This window comes from Ornithorhynchus anatinus, chromosome 4 (assembly GCF_004115215.2).
Source record: "Ornithorhynchus anatinus isolate Pmale09 chromosome 4, mOrnAna1.pri.v4, whole genome shotgun sequence".
In the NCBI taxonomy this organism is placed as follows: Eukaryota; Metazoa; Chordata; class Mammalia; order Monotremata; family Ornithorhynchidae; genus Ornithorhynchus; species Ornithorhynchus anatinus.
In genome coordinates this window covers 34,246,113-34,269,717 of record NC_041731.1, presented here as the reverse complement: position 1 = coordinate 34,269,717, position 23,605 = coordinate 34,246,113, and the positions used below count along the sequence as shown (strand labels likewise).

The window sequence follows — 23,605 nt, the reverse complement described above, 5'->3', positions numbered from 1 at the left end:
CTCACCCAGCACCTTCAGAGTCACTTCCCTTTTATCCTCCCCAGCCAAGTTGATGGCAGCACAGGTGTAGACGCCTTCATCTGTCAGGTCCACCTTCTCAATCTGTCAGGAAAGAAAGAAAGAATCAGTTCTGGGCCCCTCCTGGTTAGCAGCCTGGAATGCGCACTCAGCCCTGCTTCTCAGAGCGGACCCTTCCCCTCCTCTCCTCCAGCAAAGACGTAGAGTTAAAAAGTACCAAAGAACAGGGGCTTGGAGGCTGCAACATCACCAAAGAGGGGAGAGAAGAGGGAGAAGAGGAAGAAAGCCAGACAAGCTGCCATCTTTTATTGCTCCAGCCACGCACCCGAGAGATTCCACGGTCAAGTAGCTGGATTTTACTCCATTGGAAGTAAAGTAGCTGTGTTGACCCTCCTTGGTGACGTGGCCTGAACACCAAGTGACCATGTTCCCTCCCCCCGAGACCCACTGGCCATTCCTCTCCTCTCCCTTTCATTCTAGACTGTAAACTCATTATGGGCAGGGAATTGTGTCAGTTATAATGTCACACTGTAGTCTCACAAACACTCAGTACAGTGCTCTGCACACGATTAAGTGCTAGCATGGCATTGTGGCTAGAGCACAGGCCTAGGAGTCTTAGTACAGTGTCAAGCGCTTAGTACAGTGCTCTGCACAAAGTAAGCACTCAATAAATACTATTGAATGAATGAGGTCATGGGCTCTAATCCCAGCTCCGCCACTTGTTTGCTATGTGACCTTGGGCAAGTCACTTCATTTCTCTAAGTGAAAAGAACACGGGCCCACAGAGAGTTTATCTCCTGGAGCTCGGCACTAATGTTTCAAATCCAGTTGATTCTGCCCTTGCCAGCCCCCCAGGTGGCACTGATATATTCTCAGCCTCTCCCCTAAACCAAAACCACAGCTTCTGAGCACCCAGGACCAGCGGGGGTATGGACTGTTGCTTTCCATTGGCCACACTGCCTGGTATCTCAGCAGAGTGGGGAAGGTGTTGATGGAAAGCTTCTTTGCTCTTAGTCTTCCTGGGGTAAGCACACTATTTAGAAGGCCAGTGATATGCTAGAAACACCTCCAAAAAGGCTCTCCTGGAACATGCTCAGTTACATGAATGATAATAATCGAGGTATCTGTTAAGTGCTTACTATGTGTCAGGCACTGCATTAAGCGCTGGGGAGGATACAAGCCAAATGGGTAGATGCGGTCTCTGTCCCGCATGGGGCTCACAGTCTCAATCTCCATTTTACAGATGATGTAACTGAGGCACAGAGAAGTGAAGTGACTTCCCCAAGGTCACATGGCAGACAAGTGGCAGAGCTGCGATTACAACCCATCACCTTCTGACTCCAAGGCCCGGGCTCCAGCCACTACTCCATGCTGCTTCTCAAATAAACTTCCCCGACACCTAACCCAGGGTCCCTTAGCCCAGCCACACCATCCTGGCCCCCGTCACCCACCTGCAGGATGCCCTCGTTGGCTGGCAGAGCCGCCCCATCCTTCCACCACCTGAAGCTCGGGGGTGGGGTGCCCGTGGCCACGCACTGGATGGTCACGGGCTGCAGGAAAGGAGCAGTGATGTTGTCTCCTTCAACGATAGTCACGGATGGGCGCTCTGCTCCAGGGAGAGATGAGGGAGAGACAGGGAGGAAGACGCTCAGTTAGATAGAAACGGAATGGCCCAGTGGCAAGAGCACGGGCTTGGGAATCAGAGGACGTGAGTTCTGATCCCAGCCCCGCCACTTGTCTGCTGTGTGACCTTGGGTAAATCACTACTCTCTGCCTCTGCCACATATCTGTAAAATGGGGATTAAGACTTTGAGCCCCAGATGGGACAGGGACTGTGTCCAACTTGATTACTTTGTATCTACCCCAGTGCTCAGAACAGTGCTCGTATCTACCCCATCATCATTATTATTATTGTTATAAGAATAGAACCCTCACTCTCCGGCAGAGTGGAGGAGGTGGGGGGATCCAAGCCAGTGCTCCCCTCCAACCTCCCCACTGGGGCATCTCCTCCCCCTGCTAGTACTTGCAAGGACAGTATTCCTCCATTCTACCAACTGCCTGTCCCATTCCCACCATCCGATCGGAGCCAGGACAACTTGATGCGCTCCTCCCTTCGTCCGGCAGCTCACCATGCACCACGAGTTCCACCTCGGCCCCGGCCGTGCCGGCTTCATTGCTAGCCTGGCAGGCATAGGGCCCTGCGTGGTCAAGCTGCACCTGGCCGATGTGGAGCGTGGTCCCGTCCGGGGACACCTTCAGCCCGGCCTGCTCCGCCACGGGCCTTCCGTTCCGCAGCCACCTGAGAAGTTAAGGAGTGGCAACTGAGGCTGGGTCGAGAGCCCAGGAAGGTGAGTACTGAGTAGCTGTTTCCAGAGAACTAAGCCCTCCTCTCCTCTCACTCCCTTCTGCGCTGCTCTTTCTTGCTCCTTCATTCATCTTCCCTCCCATCCCCACAACACGTATGTATATATCTGTAATTTATTTATTTTTATTAACGTCTGATTCCCCCTCTATGCTATGAGCTCGTTGTGCGCAGGAATGTGTCTGTTATCGTATTGTACTCTCCCAAGCGCTTAGTACAGTGCTTTGCACACAGAAAACGCTCAATATATACGATCGAATTGAATAAATGAATGGACGAATGAGTGAATGAAAGGGGTTCCCAGATCCCAAAACATAATACTCAGAAGGGCCCCACTAGTAGCCCTCTTCATAACCCCCATGAGAAGCAGCAAGGCGTAGTGCGTAGAGTAAGGGCCTGGGAGTCAGAAGGTCATGGGTTCTGATCCCAACTCCTCCATTTGTCTGCTGTGTGATCTTGAGCAAGTCACTTCACTTCTCTTTGCCTCAGTTACTTCATCTGTAAAATGGGAATTGAGGCTGGGAGCCCCATGTCAGACAAGGACCGTGTCCAACCCATTTTGCTTGTATCTACTCGAACGTTTAGTAGTAGTTTAGACACACCAGAAATGCTTGAGAAATTTCACAATTATTATTACAGTTGTTATCTAGGGCCACTGAATCACTCCCCAACCCACGGGGTCTCAGTGGAGCAGTCCTGTCTTAGGGTGACTCGACCAGTTAGTCACTCAATCGTATTTACCGATGCTTACTTTGTGCAGAGGACTGTACTGAGTACTTGGAAGAGTACAATACAACAATAAACAAACACATTCCCTGCCCACTGTTAGCTTACAGTTGAGAGGGAGAGACAGATATCAGTATAAATAAATTACACCGCTGTCCTAGGCCTGGCTCAGAAAAGCAGTTTTAGGAAGAGTCCATTTTCCTCGCCAACCACCACAGATTCCTCCCCAGGCTCTGCCCACCCCAACTCACTGGACGGTGGGCACTGGGGAACCCGTGGCATGGCAGGGCAGTGCCAAGGAGTCCCCGGCAATCGCCGTCACCTGCCCTGCACCTTCTCCGTCGTCTCCCACCAGGAGCTGGGGGGGCACTGGGAAAAAAAGACAGAGTTACGTGGAATGGAGATGTCAGCCAAGGGGTGGAGGAGAGAAGGGGGGTAAATCTTGCCCTTGTCAGGGAGAACCCAGGCCTCAGGCTTGTGGCAGAAATGCCCACCCTGGGCATACTCCATTTATAGCTCTGTGCTGAGTTTCAGGAGATGTCCAGGCCCCCCGATGACCCGGGCCGCCCCTGTCCCAGATGGCACAAAGCCGAGTGCCCAGCAGGCCAACTGGCTCACCCTGCACCTCCACGGAGTAGCGGAGCACCGTCTCCCCAGCTGGACTCTTGGCCAGGCAGCTGTAAAGTCCTCCTGCCGTCTCTAACACATTTTCTAGTCTCAGAGTCTGCCCTTCGTCCCGAATCCAGGTCCCATTGCTCTCTACCAGAGGGAGGCCGTCCCGATGCCAGGTGAGCGTAGGTTCTGGGTGCCCTCTGGCAGTACATGCCAGGGCTAAGGGCTGGCCGGCAACAGCCTTCCTGACCCAGGGGTCCCGGTCACTGCCCTCGATGGTGGGTGGGACTGGAGAGGAGGAGGAGGAGGAGGGGGAACAGATGAGGATGGGTTAATACTAATAATAGTTACTACGGTACTGTTTTGTTAGGCACCAAACCACTGTGCTAAGCAATGGGGTAGAGCCAAGAAAGCACAGGCGGTGGGAAGCAGCGTAGCCTAGTGGACAGGGCCCAGGACTGGGAATTGGAAGACAGGTTCTAATCCCAGGTCTACCATTGACCTGCTGGGTGACCTTGAAAGAAGACCTCAATCACCCTGCTTCATTTTACTCGAGGATCCCGATCTCCCTACCTCTTAAGCTGTGAACTCTATGTGAAGCAGGGACTGGTCTGAGGTGATTATCATGTACCTACCCCTACACCTAGTTTGTAGTAAGTGTTTAATAAATACCATAATTATTATTAGTACCGACCCAATCCCCAACCTACATGGGGCTCGGTAATCTAAGGGGAAGAGGGAACAGGTGATGTCCCAGTTCTGTTCTGCAGAATCCAGTCCTCGTGCCCAACCCATGAGCCACACACTGGGCCTCACTCTGTGTCGTACTCAAATTTTGGAAGGGTCAGAGGGCTAAGAAGGGCTAAGGAAGGCCAAGAAAGAACCTGGGCATCAACCAGATAAGCATACTGGGCTTGCCTCAGTCCTCCCCAACTGTCCCCTTCAGTTGGGAAGAGGGCTGCCTCTCTGACCCCTTTTGCTATGGGCTTCAGCTCCGTGGTCAAGGTAGCCAAATAGCAGGGGGTGATCCCTATTAAAGGGGTAGCTCCCATTTTTCCTAAAAGACCAAGACCAACCCTGCTGACATGCCCACACTCCCAAGAGTAGATTGGATTGAAGTGATGGAATCCAAGACCCTGGTCCCTCCGCCCTGCTTGAAGCACAGCCTGATCCCACCCACTCTGTTCCCTCCTCTGATCACACACATCTCTGATCAGGACCCCAGCCTCCCGGTTCCTCCCTCACCTCCCACTCTGGCAGGCATCTCACCGTAAACCTCGAGCCTCGCTGCCTTCTCAGCCACCCCAGCCACATTGGTGGCCTTGCAGACATAGAGGCCGGCGTCCAAGCCCTGAGCCCGGCTTAGCTGCAGCTGCCGTCCTCCCTTGGCGTAGACGACCTTGGCGCTCGGGAAGAGCAGGGCCTCGTCTTTGTACCATGTAACGCTGGGTGCGGGGGAGCCCCGGGCCTCACACTGGAGCCGGACGTCGTGGTTCTGCATGACGGCTACCTCAGCGGTCTCATTGGAGCCCCAGATGGTGGGAGGTGCTGGGGCACAGGCAAAAGTAGGAGGAATGAGGGGAAACCCAGGGTTAACACTCGGAAACCTGGAAGTCTGAACTCCGAACATAACCTTTCTACCACCTAGCTAGTTCTTTCCAGGAGAGATCAGAGTGCTACAGTAGCAGGAAAGATCGTAGGAGACCAAGCTAACGGCCAAGGCCAGGAGCTCATGGGAAGTCAAGCTGTTTCCAGTGAGGTCCTCCTCTCTGGGCAGTGGAGGAAGGACTCTAGCGGCAACAGCATCGGCCTCCACGAACGTTAAAACGTTGGGATTGGGGCTGTTGTGACTATTCCATTCTGGATCGCTATACTTGGGCAGTAAGAGGTTTCATTCATTCAATAGTATTTATTGAGTGCTCACTATGTGCAGAGCACTGTACTAAGCTCTTGGAATGTAACAATTCGGCAACAGATAGAGCCCATTGATGGGCTTACAGTCTAATCGGTTTGGAATGGCTCCTTCACTTCTAAATGTTTGGTGCTCTTATTGTGTTTATTACTGTCTTTGTGTTCTTTGGCTAGCATATCTCTGTACTGATTTCTCCTCCTGTGTCCACCTCCAACTTTCTGATGGCCGGGGACCAGGTCTCATTCATCCTTTATTTCATCTCTTCCCTAGCATTTAGTGTAGTTCTTAGGCACTCAATTAATTCCACCAAATGGATGAATGGGAGACACAAAGCTATCAGGTCAGAGGTAGAGAAAGGGAAAGGCCTGCACCAAGAGCATGGAGCCTGCTTGCCCAAGTGCCATACCAGGCAAACCAGGCATAGCAGATTTGTGTTTGGCAGCACACAAACACGGTTCATTCTCAACACTTCCTCTTCATCAGACCCAGCAGCGTCTTAGCAAGTAGCCACCAATGAAGGCCACAGAAACACCCATCTCTGCTGACCTCCGATAGGGTAGTTTGTCTACAGAACATGCAAGCACTCGATCACTAACACGCAGATACCCAGAATCCAGTAGGGAGGTCATTGAACAGTGTTACTTTCTGGGACAATCAACCACTCGAGTGTATTTACCGGGCACTTACTGTGTACAGAGCAGTGTACTAAGTGCTTGGGAGAGTAGAGTGTAAAAGAGTTAGTAGTCATGTTTCTTGCCCACAAGGAGACTTCAGTACAGAGGGGGCAGGGAACTCACTGAGGGTTGGAGGTGAGGGCCGGGACTGTGACTCACTATAAATCTTGAGCTGGAAATCCTTGGTTTGCTGGCCAGCCTGGCTGAAGGCCAGGCACTGGTACTGGCCCTCGTCCCGTAAGTGACTGTTTGGAATCCTTAGTACTTGCCCATCCTCCAGGAGCTGGGCCCGTGGACCCCCAAGTGGGAGAGGCCTGTTGGGGAGAAAATGGAGTGGGCTGATGAGTGAAGTGGGCTGGAACAGGGTAGGGGTATCTAGGTGGAGGAACCCAGGGCCCAGTGACACCAAGAGACTGAAGTAGGGGGAGATGGCTGGAGTCCTCTCCCTGCTACTCTGAAAAGAAGTCAGAGGCCTAAGCTGGGCCCATCTAAGAAGGACTCCATTACCCCCTCAAAGTGATTCTGTGCTTTTGAGGCAAGCAGAGACAGGTCACTTAATAATAATAATAATGTTGGTATTTGTTAAGCGCTTACTATGTGCAGAGCACTGTTCTAAGCGCTGGGGGAGATACAGGGTAATCAGGTGGTCCCACGTGCGGCTCACAGTTAATCCCCATTTTACAGATGAGGTAACTGAGGCACAGAGAAGTTAAGTGACTTGCCCACAGTCACACAGCTGACAAGTGGCAGAGCCGGCAGTCGAACTCATGACCTCTGACTCCGAAGCCCAGGCTCTTTCCACTGAGCCGCGCTGCAATAGTAATAATAATGTTGGTATTTGTTAAACGCTTACTACGTGACAAGCACTGAGGTATCTGAGGCACAGACAAGTTAAATGACTTGCCCAAAGTCACACAGCCGATAAGTGGCAGAGCCGGGATTAGAACCCACGACCTCTGACTCCCAAGCCCGTGCTCTTTCCAGTGAGCCACGCTGCTTGGATGGAAATCCAGGTCTCTAAGACGGTCCTCACCCCAAAGTCATCTCCTGGGGATACAACACCACGCCAAGAGGCCTGGCCCCAGGAATATAACGTGCCAGGAATGTGGGTTTAGCTGGGTTTTGGGTGATCCGCCCCTAATGGCCAACTGCACTGCCGTCTCCTGTGGCCGGCTTGGCCTGCCCAGGGAGCTCGGTCCCTGGTCGCACTTACTGTCCATCCTTGGTCCACTCCACCTGGGGCAGGGGGACGCCTTCAGTCCGACATTCCAGAACCACCTCGGAACCAGCCAACCCGGTCACCTCCTCGGAAGCCCCCTTCGACCCGCGCACAGAGGGGGGAACTGGGAAGAAGACAGGAAAAAGGAGGAAGTGAGGCAAGGGAATGTCCCAGGGTCAGTCTCAGGCCGCTGCCCGCAATTATGAAGTCGACGCTCTCCTCGGAGGTGTCTTAGACCAGGGGTGGCCAAGCTCTGGCTCACAAGGAACGCATGGCGAGGGAATGGCTCTTCTTCCGTCGCCCAGCCGCTCAGCATTTATCATTCAGTGTCTGCAGGGTGGCACTACTCCAGCTTTATTGGGAGTTGCAGCAACTCTGTGCCCCACCGGAGAGGGAATCAGCACCCGGCCCCACCCCCAACCCATACTGGCTCATGCTTGCCACTCACCCTCCGGAATGCCCGCTCTCCATCCCCTTCCCCCCACCCCCATCCCTCTCCACCTCATCCCCACCCCCTCTTCCCAACACCGTCCCCGCTCCCCCTACCCAACCCAGGACATCTGCTTGCCATTCCAGGTAGAGGAAATCTATTTGATCTGCAGCAGGCTTTGGGCCTGCGGCTCTTTGCTTCACGAGGCTTGGCTGTCCTGCTCTATGCCCTGGTAGGTGACCCCTCTGCAATATGCCCGGCTAGATTTCTCCCCTGCCCGATCCACGCCCGGCTAGGATGATTGCCAGGGCGGACGAGGAGCTCGAGCCCGAGTTGGAGACCGAGGACGGGATCCTGAGAAAGGAAACTCACTCAGCGCAAGGAGATGGAAGTCCCTCTGTGCCTCCCCAGCACGGTTCACGGCTCTACAAGTGTAGAGTCCAGACTCCTCCCTTCCCACCTTGTGGAAACGGATGGATCGGGCACCGTTGAGGATTTGGAGGCCGTTGCCCCCACTGATCTAAGCCATGGAGATCGGAGAAAGAAGAAATCAGCTTCAGATCACATTTCCGCCGGGCCTCGCTGCCCTCTGCCTGGGGCCTGGCACCCCCTCCTCTTCCTGCATCAGGCCAGGACCCCCAGTGTCTCTAAATTAAGCCCCCTCTGCTGCTGCCACAGCTCAGGGTAACTAACCGGTTGTCCATCCTTGTACCAGGTGATGGTGGGCACAGGGACTCCAGAGATGTCACAATCTAGAGTCAGGGCTTGATTGGCCATTACAGAGACGTTGACCCTGCGCTCCTCTTCTCTGACTGTGGGAGGCTCTGACATTGGGGAGAGAGAAAAGAATTCAAAACCACGATCGGAGCCGACTTCTGGCTTCCCTAGTCTACACCCACAGCCCCAAGCAGGCTAATTTTTAAACCACCTGGGACAGGTGAATATCCATTCCGATATTGAAGCTCTCCAAGGAAGTAGATTCTCCACTCTACCAACCACTTCTTCCACAGTCCAGCCTTCCGTACAGGTGTTGAACCCTCAGGGTATGGGTCGGCCTCTCTCCACCCCTCCCCCAGCAGACAGGTTAGCATCCAAGTTCAGGGGAGCCAGCATTCCCAAGGCGGCAAGTCCTGTCACCACCCACGGCAGCATACAGTTTGACCATCAGAAAGCCCAAGAGCAATGGGAATATCAGCAGACACAGGTGAATCAGTGTGACACAGTATAGGGCATGGGCCTGGGAGTCAGAGGCAACTGGATTCTAATCCTGGCTCCACCACTTGCCTGTTGGGTGACTTTGGGCAAGTCGCTTCACTTCTCTGTGCCTCAGTTCCCTCATCTGTAAAATGGGGATTAAGACTTGGGCTCCAAGTGAGACTGGGATGGTGTCTAACCCAATTTCCTCGTAGCCATCCCACTGCTTGGAACATAGTAAATGCTTAACAGATACCACAATTATTACTATTATTACAAGGTAGCTAGGCTATGGCTGAGAGGATCTCCCTGTCAGCACCTCCGGGCACGAGTCCAGCCCTGCAGAACTAGCTCCCTCGAGCCCGGGAGAGGCTCTTCTTACCATGTACCACCAGCTTGACTCTCCTCCTGGCCGAGCCAGCCTCGTTGGTGGCCAGGCACTCGTAGTCGCCGCTGTCCTCAGGCGAGACGGCGGCGATGACCAGGGCATCCTCTTCTAGCATGGTTCGGCCTGGCCGGCTTCCCAGAAGTTCAGCTGCCGAGTCCTTCCGCCAGACCACGGTAGGTGTTGGTGTTCCTGGTGGGGAGCAAGGACTCATCATCTTAATTGCGGTATTTGTTAAGCACTTACTAAGCTGCAAGCACCACGATGAGTGCCGAGGTCAATAAGATACCATCAGCACCCCCTGTCCCACATGGGGTCAGTCAACTGTATTTATCGAGAGCTTACTGTGCTAAGCGCTTGGGAGAGTACAATATAACGGTATAACAGACCCAGTTCCTGCCCACAATGAGTTTACAATTTAGAGGGGGAGACAGACATTAATGCAAATAAAATTACAGACATGTACATAAGTGATGTGGGACTGGAATGGGGGATCAATAAAAGGAGCAAGTCAGGGCAGCGCAGAAGGGAGTAGAAGAAAAAGACTAGACTTCTTGGAGATGTGCCTTCACTAAGGCTTTGAAGGAGGGGAGAGTAATTGTCTGTAGGATATGAAGATGGAGGGCATGGGGCTCACAGTCTAAGTGGGAGGGAGAATAAGTAAATTTAATCCCCATTTTGCAGATGAAGAAACGGAACCACAGAGAAGTTGTGACTTGCCCCTGGCCACACAACAGGCAAGGGGCAGAGCTTGGTTTAGAATCCAGGTCCCCTGATGACCTGGCCCATGCTCTCTCCACTAGGCAGAACTCCTCTTTGGGTATGTGTTGGGGGTGGATAGCTCCCCAGCTCTCAGGACTAATCAGGCAACAATCAGCCCTGCATTACTTACAGTTGTTAAGTGTCATTAATTATCATTTATTAGTATTAACCACCCCATACCTCTGCAACATTTCAAGCCCATTACTGACAGACATGATCTCTTTCATCCTCACAGCCCTGCTGGAAGGGAGAGAGGGAAGGAGGGAGGGGCCAGGGCTTGTTCGCTCCCTTCCTCGGAGGGTGAAGCCAAGGGGGTAGGGGTCCATCACAGAGTCTGTGTGGGGGGACTCTCCAGTCTAACACTCCCTTCCCTAGATAGGATTCCCTAAAGCTAGCTCGGGGGCGTTTGACTACTGTATATATCGGATGTCGGGCCAGAAGATGTTGCCAAGGACTCTGGGAGCAGAGAGGCAGTGTGGCTTAGTGGATAGAGCACAAGCCTGGGAGTCAGAAGGACCTGAGTCCTAATCCCGACTCTGCCACATTGTCTTCTTTGCGACCTTAGGCAAGTCACCTAACTTCTCTGTGCTTCAGTTACCTCATGTGTAAAAGATGGGTGTTAAGAGTGTGAACCCAGTGTGGGACAGGGATTATGTCCAACCTGATTAACCTGTACCTTCCCCAGCACTTAGCACATAGTAAGTGCTTAACAAGTACCATAATCGCTGTTATCGTGGAGAAGATGGAAAGAGAAGATGCAGAGTCTGTAGGGAAATGAGAAGTTTGGGGGAGAGCAGGTGGTAATGCAGACACTGGAGAAATGCAGAGGGTGAGAGGGAAGGGGAAATGAGAGGGAGGGGGTGTGGATAAAGGTTATGTGGACAACAGATCCCTTGCAACTCTAAGTTATCATCCTACGAGCCTCAGCTCAGTCAGGTCTTGCCATTAGATGTTCTGCCCTAACACGGCTGCGTAAAACCCAGCAGAGAGCTCAGCACACCTCCGCTCTGCTCCTAGACTGTATGTAATGTGTCTCTTATATTGCTGTATTGTACTCTCCCAAGCTCTTTAGGACAGTGCTCTGCACACAGTAAGCGCTCAATAAATACGACTGACTGGCTGACTGTGAAGCTCCAGCATAGAGTAAACGGGACTTGAAACCCGTGTCTCTCCATCTCTCCCTTCAACCCCCCTGCTCGGTCCAGTCCTGGTGGGGGGGAGGGGAGACAGAGAAGCCAGAGGTCCTCAGCAGCTACTGATAATAATAATAATGTTGGTACTTGTTAAGCGCTTACTATGTGCAGAGCACTGTTCTAAGCACTGGGGGAGACACAGGGTCATCATGTTGTCCCACGTGGGGTTCACAGTCTTAATCCCCATTTTACAGATGAGGGAACTGAGGCACCGAGCAGTGAAGTGTCTTGCTCACAGTCACAGAGCTGACAAGTGGCAGAGCCGGGATTCGAACCCATGACCTCGGACTCCAAAGCCCGGGCTCTTTCCACTGAGCTACGTTGCTTCTCAGCGGCATGACTTAATAGAAAGAGCACAGTAGTTGGAGTCAGAAGGACCTGGGTTCTAATGCCGGTTCAGCCAATTTCTTGCTGTGTGCCCTTGGCCAAATCACTCTCCTTCTCTGTGCCTCAGGTTCCTCAACTATAAAGTGGAGATTAAACACCTGTTCACCCTCCTACGTAGACTGTGAGCCCCATGTGGGCTGTGAACAACCTAATTAACTTGTTCCTATCCCAGCGATTAGAACAGTTTTGATGCATAGTAAGAGCTTAAGTAATACTATTTAAAAAAAGGGGGTTGGAAAGCCTGGGTTTCAGGCAAGGAAATGGGTGGACGGAGGAAAAGGGAGGTGGGGGCTTGCCTAGCTGGTGACTCAGTAGCTGTAGAGAGAGCGAGTGAAGAACAAAACCTTGCAACTTCTCTCTCCGTCTCCGTCAGAGGTCCTGCCTCTGTGGAGTTGGGTGCAGCTCAGGATCCGGGCCTGGGCACTGAGCTGTGAAGCAGTGGGTGGCCGCCGGCCGTGGCAGTAAGGCTCATCGTGGACCTAGGGCAGTCCTGATTAGCCATTAACCTCGCAGGGACCTGGAGAACGGCTTTTTGGCCCAAGCCGGTTGGCTTGGCTTGAGGGAGTGGAGGCGAGCAGGGGTGGAGATTGGATGAACCTGTTTGTGAGCCAGAGACTTGACCTGGGCGTGGGGCAGCTGGGAACGGACCTTTAGGGTCCAAGGAGCTGCTGACACTGGGTGAGATCTTTCCCCTGGCCTCTTCCCCGAGGACGAGCGGCCACTTGAAATCCACAGTCCTTGGAAGGCTGAACACTCAGCCGGGAGAGATGAATCCAACTGTCTGTGGGCACCCCTCAGGAAAGGCAGCGTGGTCTAATGCTAAAAACAGGGGCTTGGGAGTCAAAGGACCTGGGTTCTAATCCCATCTCCACCAGTGCCGGGCCCTGTATGAAGCGCTGGGGTATTCATTCATTCATTCATTCAATAGTATTTATTGAGTGCTTACTATGTGCAGAGCACTGTACTAAGCGCTTGGAATGAACGAGTCGGCAACAGATAGAGACGGTCCCTGCCCTTTGACGGGCTTACGGTCTAAACGGGGGAGACGGACGGACGAGAACGATGGCGATAAATAGAGTCGAGGGGAAGAACGTCTCGTAAAAACAATGGCAACTAAATAGAATCGAGGCGATGTACATTTCATTAACAAAATAAATAGGGTAATGAAAATATATACAGACGAGCGGACGAGTACAGTGCTGAGGGGATGGGAAGGGAGAGGGGGAGGAGCAGAGGGAAATGGGGGGAAAAGAGGGGTAGATAAAGCTAATCAGGTTAGACAGTCTCTCTCACATGGTCTCATAGTCTTAATTCCCATTTTACAGATGAGGGAACAGAGATACAGAGAAATTAAATGATTTGCCCGGGGTCACAAAGCAGACAAGTGGCAGAGCCGGGATTAGAAATCAGGTCCTTTTGACTCCTAGGCCTGTGCTCTATTCACTAGACCACACCGCTTCTCTGAATTTTAATGTCTGCCTTCCTCTAGGCTGTTAGCTCCTTGTGTGCAGGGATCATATCTACCATCTCTGCTGTATTTTACTTTCTCGAGCCTTTACTAAAATGCTCTGTCCACAATAAGCACTAAATAAACACTACTGATCTGATGGATTGATTGCCATCTCCACTACTTTCTTATTCCTCTATTTTGTCTTCTATTCCCTTGCTAGTATCAGATGTATCTGTTTCTTCCTGCTTCCTGATTTCTTCCGCTTAGACTGTGAGTCCCAAATGCCACCTGATCACGTTTTTTATCTACTCCAGTACTTAGCACCGTGCTTTGCGTGTAGTAAACATTTAACAATTACCACAATTATTATTAACTGTGCAGACTGCTGTCTTTGACATCTGCCATCCTGGAAATGGATGGACCATTTCATTCATTCATTCATTCTATCATATTTGAGTGCTTACTGTGTGCAGAGCACTGTACTAAACACTTGGAAGAATACAAAATAAAAACAGACGTTTTCAACATCCGGACTTTTCCATCTAATAACCCAACATGGATTCTGCAAGGACATGGCTGCTCAGTCCCTTAATCGGGATAGTGTAGGGGACCAGGGTCCTCTAATAGTAAACGTAATCCTTCCCCAGTAGTGAAGAAGGAGAATAATAATAAATACCAATTAATAATAATAAATACCAATTTTGGTATTTCTTAAGCGCTTACTATGTGCCAGGCATTGAACTAAGCGCTGGAGAGGATACAAGCAAATCGGGTTGGAAAGAGTCCCTGTCCCACATACGGTTCACAGTCTCAATCCCCATTTTACAGATGGGGTAACTGAGGCACAGAGAAGTAAAGTGATTTGCCCAAGGCCACACAGCAGACAAGTGGCAAAGCCGGTATCAGAACCCATGACCTCGATTCCCAGGCCCGTGTTCTATCCACTATGCCGTGCTGATCCGGATTTCGGACAGACTGTTCAGATTTCCCCTGGGGAAGCAGCATGGCCTAGTGGATAGGACACGGGCCTGGGAGTCAGAAGGACCCGGATCTTAATGCTGGCTCCTCCGCTTGTCTGCGGCGTGACCTTGAGCGAGTGACTTCACTTTTCTGTGCTTCAGTTCCCTCATCTGTAAAATGGGGATTAAGACTCCGAGCCCCGCGTGGGACGTGGGCTGTGTCCAACTTGATTACCTTGTATCTACCCCAGTACTTAATACAGAGCCTGGCACATAGTAAGCGTTTAACAAATACCAGTAAAAGGGAGGTTGGAGGGGGGCAGGGCAAAGGCAGGAATGTCCTGAAATACTCCCCAATCCATGAAGGCTCCAAGAGCAGAGCTAAGTCGAGGCGTATGAGGTTTCCCACCTGAATCTTCAAGGATCAGGGTGGTGGAGGGAGGCCCAATAAAGGGCACATCGGCCACAGTGGGGGTGTGGATCTGGTTTGGGGGATTCATTACAGCCTGAAATCAGCTGAGCACAACCCAGCTTTCAAATAGAGCCTCCACGCTCAGCCACAGGGTGGCGGCCTCTACCTGCAGCCTGCTCTCAGGAAGGACTGGGAAAGTGAGCAGAAAACAATACAGTGGGACCCAAAAATGGACAGGTCTGAGAACTACCCCTCACTCTAAACCCCTCCTTCTCACCTGTGCCTTCCGGCGGGGCCGGGAGAGACACTAGAAGCACACAGCTAAAAGATGAAGGCCTTACCCCTGGACCTCACCCTTAGGTGACCCTCCGGCTCCCCTGGGAATAGGGACACCAACAGTCCTTCCGGCTTGAACCATTTGGAATTGGGGCTTCACACACTCCAGGCCCCCCCAGTAAAGGGTGTCACCAGCATGCTCAGGTGAGTCTCAAGAGCCTCCTGCTTTTCTTCCCCCAGAGCCCTTCTCTCCCCCAACCTTATCATCCCCGAGCCCCTGCCTTTCCCACTCTACCTCTGGAAGCAGGAATTTCAGCTGGAGTTTCCGGCTGCACTCCCCCCAGGCCCTGGAGGAGGCTCGGCAAGAAGGGAAAAGTCCTTCTTCGATGGAGTTTTTTTATTCATTCATTCATTCAATAGTATTTATTGAGCACTTACTATGTGCAGAACACTGTACTAAGCACTTGGAATGTACACTTTGGTAGAGACAATCCCTGCCCATTGATGGGCTTACAGTCTAATTGGGGAAGACAGACAGACAAAAACAAAGCAATAAATAGAATCAAGGGGATGTACACCTCATTCATTCATTCATTCAATAGTATTTATTGAGCGCTTAGCGTGCAGAGCACTACATTAAACGCTTGGGAGAGTGCAATACGACGGTAAACAGACACATTCCCTACCCACAGTGAGATGACCGTCTAGAGGTTCACTGACTTGGGCAAGCCCACCAGTCTGAACGGAGAGAAGAGGGATGTCGTGGGGGTGGAGGAAGGGCAATTCAGTACGCTCACCAGCCTCAGCACCGGCCTTCTCTCTGGGCCTGCTTGGAGGGGCCGATCTGGTCCAGGGAGGAGGGCAGCCATTGTTCAGACAGGGGGCCCAGAGCCACCTGGGCCTGGAGGCAGGCATCTGAGACTCAGGAAGTACAAGTACAAACCTAGGGGCTCCTCTATTCTGCCTCTCCCTCCCACCCTCCCTTCTAATGGGGAGTCTGGTGGCTCGGCACCAGAGTGTGGGTGCTGGGAAGCGGAGAGGGGGGAACCACCCCAAGTTTGTCTTCACTCACCTCTGGCGGGGCAGGGCAGGGTGGCGCTCTCGTGGACCACACGCTCCAGCAGGAAATCCACACCGCCGTCGTCCCAGTGGGGAGCCTCTGTTGGAGTGGAGGGGGACACAGGCTTGGGTAAACCTGGGGGCTCTTCCCCCCTCACACGGGGGAGCCCCTCTTTCAAAAAACAAGAGGGGGCTGAGGCCTTAAACAATCAATCAATCAATCATATTGATCGCACGTTTACTGTGTGCAGACCATTGTATTAAATGTTTGGGAGAGTACAGCATAACCGAGTTGGTGGGCATGGCCTTAATCTCTTGAAAAGAAGTAGTTAGAAAGCTTGGGAAGCAAAAAACAACTGTTGGAATTCAGGATGCCGAGAAGCAGCATGGCGAAGTGGATGGAGCACAAGCTTGGGACTCAGAAGGTATTGGGATCTAATCCTGACTCTGCCACGTGTCTGCTGTGTGATCTTGGGCAGGTCATTTCACTACTCTGTGCCTCAGTTACCTCATTTGTAAAATGGGGATTAAGACTGTGAGCCCCAAGTGGGACAGGGACTGAGACCAATCCAGTTTGCTTGTAACCCCCCCAGAGCTTAGTACCGTGCCTGGCAAACAGTAAGTACTTAACAAATACCACAGTCATTATTATTAAGGTGATCTGAGCTGTGGGGAGGGGGAGTGAAAGGAGAGGGTTGAGGACTGAAAAGATAATTAATTCATTTATATGAATGCCTGTCTCCACCTCTAGACTTTAAGCTTGTTGTGGGCAGAGAATATGTCTACCAACTTGGTCATGTTGTACTCGCCAAGTGCTTAATACAGTGCTCCACACACAGTAAGCCCTCAATAAATACCACGGATTGATTGATTGATCAGTTTTAGCTTGAAGTTGGGACCAACAAGAGCTTCCAGTTTTGTTTTTTTTTTTTATAGTATTTGTTAAGTGCTTACTATGTGCCAGGTACCGTTCTAAGCACTGGGGTTGATAGAAGGTGATCAGTTTGCACATAGTCCCTGTCCCCCACGGCGCTCACTGTCTTAATCCCCATTTTACAGATAAGATTATTGAGGGCCAGAGAAGTGGAGTGACTTGCTCAAGGTCACGCGGCAGCAGACAAGTGGCAGAGCTGGGCCTCGGACCCAGGTCCTTCCGACTCCCAGGCCCTTGCTCCATCCACTAGACCACAATGCTTTCGGTTCTTAGGGGGTTCTGTCCTTGACCCCTGAGACTTACCCAGCACATCCAGGTTGAGCTCCAGAGCATCTTCCCCCGCACCATTGGAAGCCACGCAACGGTAGTGTCCGGCGTCGGAGACCCGCACGGCTTCCAAGTGGACGGAGCCGTCGGGGCCGTCCAGGACGTCCTGTCCCCTCACTTGGAGGGCGGCTCCATTCTTGGTCCAGCTGAACTGGGGCACCGGCTCTCCCTCAGCCACACAAGGCAAGACCAGGCTCTGACCCGCCAGCACCTTCAACGCCTTCGGACCGGGCTGGAGCTGAGGGGGAACTGCAAGGGAAGCATTGGGGGCTGGGGGAGGGGAGGGATAATGCGGGGGCAGGTCTGATCCCAGCCCGGCCAGGGTAGAGGGGAGGGTCCCACCCTGCCCCCCCGGATTGACAAGTTCCAGAATGCCCAGGACTGGGCTCTGCGACTAAAGTGCTTGGGTTAAGCTGTGACATCCTGGAGAAGGACATTCTGGCAAAGGGATGAAGGGGGTGATGGGGAAGAAGTGATGGGAGAGGCAGGGACGGTGAGGCATGGGGAAGGGTCCAGATGGAGAGCTACTATAGGCTTGGGGGACATTCGAGATTGCAGAGGCGGGGGGGAGAAGGAGGGAGAAGAAGGAGCACGAGAGACAACATTAACAAGATGGAAACAAAGAAGGTATTTCAGGGATCCAAGGAGCTGGAGTGCATCCCAGCCAAATAGAGGCCAGTAAACTAAACAAAGTCTCCTAGGGGATGGACCGCTTTGTTCATACAAGGAGAGAGGGGATGGAGCAGGCTGAAAAGAGGGAGGTGTACCAAGGAGTGGGGTGGAAATCGAGGGAAGGAAAACTCCAGCCATGCAGCAGAAGGCCATTTTGGAGCAAGGTGGTTGGCTCAACAGCTTGGGACCTGCCTGACTTTCTGAGGAACGAGGCCTGGGGACAGCCAACCTCCAGCCCAGTCCATTCCAGTCAACGAGTGATCCCGACATCAGCACGAAAGGATGGCTGCAAGGGCGTGACTCAGTCCGGACCCCAACATGGCCTGGCCCGGATGCCAAGTGAGCAGGGAGGCTGCGAGTCCTCCCACTAGGATGGGGTCCTGGCCACAGCCCCGGGCGGCCTTAGCCTCCTCGGTAACTGGCCAGCCTCCCCTGGGTGGGGGGCTGGGGGAGAAAGGAACGGCCTGTCCCTGGCTTCCTGGCTCTCCACTGGGGTATGAACCCAGATTGGAGAACAGAGGGAGCGGCAACCCACTTCCCAGCCAGGAGGGAGGAAGAGACAACGTGATAATTGGTGTGGTAATCGAACGGGCCCAGAGCCGGCCAGGGCCACGGGAGCAGCTGTCAGCTCCCCTCTCAGAAGCTTTCCCTTCAAGAAAGACTGGCTACCCAATCCGGGACCGGACCCCTGGCCTAGCAGCCGGAACAGGCAGCTGGGATGGGGCGGAAGAACTTGCTGTGGAACCTGAAAAGCTCCAGATGGCTTATAGGGGTGCAGCAAGGAGGGAGGCTTGACTCTTTCCCCTCCCGCCTTCCCTCCAATCAACGGAAGAGGCTCCGAATGGGTCCTCTCTTCCTCCATCATAGGTAGCACGGGGAGCAGAAGTGCCGCTACAGAACTTGACAATTGCACCCGAGGCTCCCATCTGCTCCTTTCCCCATCTGGAAGCTGGAGACAGGGGGCCCAAGCGAATCCCGGTTTGTCCTGGAGGGTCAACGTCCAGGCAGCTGTTCCCTCTCCACCCTCCATACCCTCCACTATTCCCCACTAGGTACGTACATACCCTCCCTCTGGCAAGCCAGAAGGTCGCCCCGTGCTCACTGGCTGCCCCCCCTCACCCTTCCAGGCCAGGCCCCGGAGGGTTGGGGCCCAGTTTTGGTACCTTGCACTCCCAGGACGTAGCGGCGGGACGTGGTCCCGGCAGAGTTGGTGGCCGTGCAGGTGTACAGGCCACTGTCGGTCACTTGGGACTCCGCCAGGTGCAGGGACCCCGACGGGAGAAGTCTATGCCTGGAGCAGAGGAGTGAGGGTGGGAAGAGAGGAGGCATAAGCTCCCCCTGACTGAGAGACTGCTAGCTCTCCCAGCCTCCCTCCCTCCTACCCAGGCTCCCTCCCTCCTGGAAAAGTGAGAAGGGACTCCAGGAGAAAATCGACATTGAACTCAACAACCTGACTAGAGACTTATTCAGCTGGGGCCTGGGGATTTTGGGGGTGCTAAGGAAGAAACTCAGACCCACTCCCCTTCTCTGGTCCCAACCTCCCCCCAGATCTGGGGTAAAAACCTGATTCTCTTTCCCCCTTCTCCACGATTCTGTCCGGGAAGGAAGTCAGACAACGGAACGAGCTTCAAAGAACTACCACCCTCTCAGGTCCCTGCAGTCGTTCTCGGGCCACGCACCAGACTGGCCTCTACCTCCCTCCGGGCTCCGGCAGACATGATATCATCCCAGCCCACATCTGCTCGCCTCAACGGGAGCCCCCTTCCAGGCTGCTCGCCCCCAACTAAAGCCGGGAGCGGAGAGCGGCTGTCCACCCACAGCTGCGATGTCTGGGAGACCGTCCTTGGGGCCCGGCTGGGGGCGGGTGGGAGAAAACCGTCTTCAGGTGTCTAGACTGAAGGAGAAGCCTTTGCATCAGTGCTAAATCTGGGAGCTGGAAGAGACCTCCAGGTCATCAAGTCCAGCCTCCTGCCTCTAGGCGGGAGCAAGTTCAAGTCAACCAAGGGAGGCATTGTCTATTCCAGGAAACATCTCCAGTTACGAAGCAGGAATAATTAAAATAAGAGATGCCCCCAGTGCACCTAACTGCTGAAGCCCACATTCTCTTGACCCTTGCTTCCATAGCTCCCTAAAAGTGATGGTATTCGGTAAGCGCTTACTATGGGTCAAGCACTGTTCTAGGAGCTGGGGTAGATATAAGAAAATCGGTTCAGACAAGTCCCCGTCCCACACGGGGCTCACTGATTAAGTAGGAGGGAGTTCCGGTATTGAACCTCCATTTTATAGATGAAGAAGCAGGCAAAGAGAAGTGAAATGATTTGCCCAAGGTCGCACACCGGGCAAATGGAGTTGGGATTAGAACCCAGGCCTTCTGATTCCCAATCCCGTGCTCTTTTCCCACTAGGCCATGCTGTTCCCTCTCACTTTCTACCGGAGTTCCTTCCGCCGATCCGTAATACTTCCCTGAATGTGTGGAGAGCGGGGACAGGGGAAGCTCCTGGCCTATCAGGAAGAGCGTGGGCCTGGAAGTCGGAGATCCAGGTTTGAATCCCAGCTTTGCCACTAGCCTACTGTACGACCTTGGGGAAGCAGCAAGGCTCAGTGGAGAGAGAACAGGCTACAGGACCTGGGTTCTAATGCTGGCTCTGCACATGTCCACTGTGTGATCTTGGGCAAGTCAGCTTACTTCTCTCTGCCTCGGTTACCTCATAGGTATCCTCATCTGTATAATGGGGATTAAGATTGTGAGTCCCCTGTGAGCCATGGACTCTGTCGGGTCTCACTAGCTTGTACCTAACCTAGCACTTAGTACAGCACCTAGCACATAGTAAATGTTCAATAAGTACCATAAAAAGTCTGCTTTAACCTCTCAGCCTCAGTTTCCCCATCTGTAAAATGGGGAGAAGATAGTTTATGATCCCAGACTGAGCTTCCCCTTTTCCCTCTGCTCCCTTTGCTGCCTCTCTTCCCCCCCACCTCCCCTCAGCTAATCCTCCTTTTCCCCCTTTCCCTCTGTTCCTCCCCATCTCCCTTCCCCTCCCCTCAGCACTGTGCTCATCTGCTCATTTGTATATATTTTTATTACCCTATTTATTTTGTTAATGAGATGTACATCCCCTTGATTCTATTTATTGCTATTGCTTTTGTCTGTCTCCCCCGATTAGACTGTAAGCCCGTCAATGGGCAGGGATCGTCTCTACATGTTGCCGAACTGTCCATTCCAAGCACTTAGTACAGTGCTCTGCACATAGTAAGCACTCAATAAATACTATTGAATGAATGAAAGAATGAATCCCCATGTGGGGCAGACACTGTCCAATCCCATCACCTTGTATTTACCCCAGAGCTTAATAAGTGCTATAATAATTATTTTTACATGGGGAAACAGAGGCACCAGGAGCATGATACTTCTGCTGTTGATGGCAGGGCTGAGGAGAGAAACCAGATGCCCTGTCCAATCGTTGGAGGTCTTGTCCCAGTAGTCCTCCCACTACTCATGTTATTCATCACGGCAGACCGAAAAGCAGCAGATAAAGCAAGATTGAGGAGAGGATCAGGGAGTGTGATTTGTGTTTCTACAAGCAACAAGTCCCAGCTCTACAGCTCTCTTCAGCGATCCATCAGAGCTACACTGTGGGGAGAGGAATTCTGCCAGGGGAGTTCTCACCCAGAACTGGAGAGGAAGGAGGACAACGAGAGTGGGTCGGCCAGCAGGCCAGTTTACTGGTGCTGGTCTGGTGGAGAGGTGCAAGGGACAGCATGAAGGAGGGGAAGGGTAAAAACAGTCTTTTCTCTTTGCTTTTGGCTGTCACTGAAACTAAAAAAACAAAAACAAAGAAAAAACCAACAACTGTAGTATAATTAGGATAAGCATATTTCATCCTCCGAATAACAGGCCAGATGGCAACGCCTGGAGCCCAGATGAGAGAGCCGAGAGGTTTGTCGAGAATTTCCTGTTTTGAAAGTCAACAGCTTTATCTTTTTATTTTGCAGAACCTTGTTCCCACACAAGCTGATAGCCAGTGTTTCCCCATCCATGTATGTACAACCATACAGACACCACAGTCCTAGTGGAGAGAGCATGAGCTTAGGAGTCAGGGGCCCTAAGTCGAATCCTGGCTCTGTTACTGGCCTGCTGTGTGGTGTTGGGCATGTCACGTAACTTCTCCGTGCCTCAGTTTCCTCATCTCCAGTTTGGAGATTCAAAACCTGTTCTCATTCCCCCACAAACTGTGAGTCCAACGTGAGACAGGGACTGTCCCCAGCCTGATTATCTTGTACCTGCCTGTCCCCGGCCTAATTATCTTGTACCTACTCCAGCGCTCAGTTCAGTGTTTATCACATACAGGAGCTTAACAAATACTATTATCATCAGTGGTACCCGTTCACAGATAATGCTCATCACATGCTCCGATACCCCAGAGACACCATAGAAAAAAGCCAGTTCCACAGAAGACACACATGACCCCCAGGAGCCACTCCACATGCTCAAAACCACCCTAAGATGCCCTAACCAAACCCAGACTGAGATGCCACACTCTGCTTCTGTGGCTAATCACACCAGGTGCCCCCCGAGGAAGCAGATGACTCGCTGAGACTCTTTCCCACCCAATAAAGCACCTCCAGTATCCTCAGTTAGCACCTATTCAAACCCAGTCTCATATCAGTAACTCATAGGCTCACTCTCCCGCCAGTGGAGGCCTGGACTAAGGCCAGAACCCACAGTATGAATTTAATTAAGCGGGAAGTGACGGCTGCGACCGAGTGAGTTGATTAGACGCACTGAGGATTCCAGGCTAACTGCAGCTCATTCGTCCTGTGAAGTGAAGATTCCTGTGACTCTCAGTCACCGTGGCAGAGGGCCTCTCCACTCCAGGGCCTTGGATTGGTTAGAAAACTTAGATGTGCTTGGGCTCAGCTTTCGAGCACGTACGTGATCCGCTGAAAACATTTGTCTTCAGAAATGGGGAAGACTTTCCTTTGGCCTGGCCCCACCTGTGGCTCCTCTCCCGCTGCGGGGGAAAGCCCACGTCCCTTCAGCTGGGAATCGAGTGTCAAGAAAACGCCCCTCCCGTGAAGGAGCCAGTTGCCTGTGGTGATGGCCCCGAGGCCGTGGGAGAAGTGGGGCCATTTGGCCAGGGTGTTATCAGACTTTCCCTGAAGCCTGCATTGCGGGGAAAGTCGGAGGTGCATTAAGGGAATTCTACCTCCTTGGGAGCAAACAGTTTGGATTCCCTCCAGAAGCTGTTCCTGTTCTTGGGCAAGGGTGGGTCAAAAAAAATTAAGGTTCTCTTTCTTCAGTGGCTTTGGACATCTGGAAATGGAAGTTTCCCGAGGGACCACCTAAGGATCTGGATGAGCAGGTTTTAGATCCGGTCCCTGCCTCTTCCCACTCTGCCACTCCTATCCAAACTGAGGGGCAGGGATGAGAGCAGAGGTGGGTCCATCCGCTGACCCCATCTCCCAGACACAGGCTGGGCAGCAGGACCAACCACTTGAGAGCAGGCTCCTCCCCGACTCTTCTAGGCCACCACAGAGTTTTCAGCTCTCTTTCCGTCTCTGATAATAATTGAGGTATTTGTTAGATGCTTAAGGCACAGCACTAAGAGTTGGGGGGGAGTACAAGCAAATCGGGTTGGGCA

The 23,605-nt window shown here is 52.6% G+C and overlaps 1 protein-coding gene across 1 annotated transcript in view; it reads right to left on the bottom strand.

Moving 5' to 3' along the window:
- HMCN2 (hemicentin 2) overlaps positions 1-23,605 on the bottom strand; it is a 138,387-nt gene that overhangs the window by 68,741 nt on the left and 46,041 nt on the right. Inside the window, exons 23-36 of the mRNA XM_039911770.1 lie at positions 19,127-19,254; positions 17,268-17,540; positions 16,044-16,130; positions 9,530-9,724; positions 8,630-8,777; positions 8,326-8,468; positions 7,518-7,647; positions 6,464-6,618; positions 4,988-5,266; positions 3,725-4,006; positions 3,358-3,475; positions 2,148-2,317; positions 1,470-1,624; positions 6-102 (exon numbers count right to left, since the gene is read on the bottom strand). Of these exons, the coding sequence (XP_039767704.1) occupies positions 6-102; positions 1,470-1,624; positions 2,148-2,317; positions 3,358-3,475; positions 3,725-4,006; positions 4,988-5,266; positions 6,464-6,618; positions 7,518-7,647; positions 8,326-8,468; positions 8,630-8,777; positions 9,530-9,724; positions 16,044-16,130; positions 17,268-17,540; positions 19,127-19,254 (2,360 nt within the window). The remainder of the gene's footprint in view (positions 1-5; positions 103-1,469; positions 1,625-2,147; positions 2,318-3,357; positions 3,476-3,724; positions 4,007-4,987; positions 5,267-6,463; positions 6,619-7,517; positions 7,648-8,325; positions 8,469-8,629; positions 8,778-9,529; positions 9,725-16,043; positions 16,131-17,267; positions 17,541-19,126; positions 19,255-23,605) is intronic.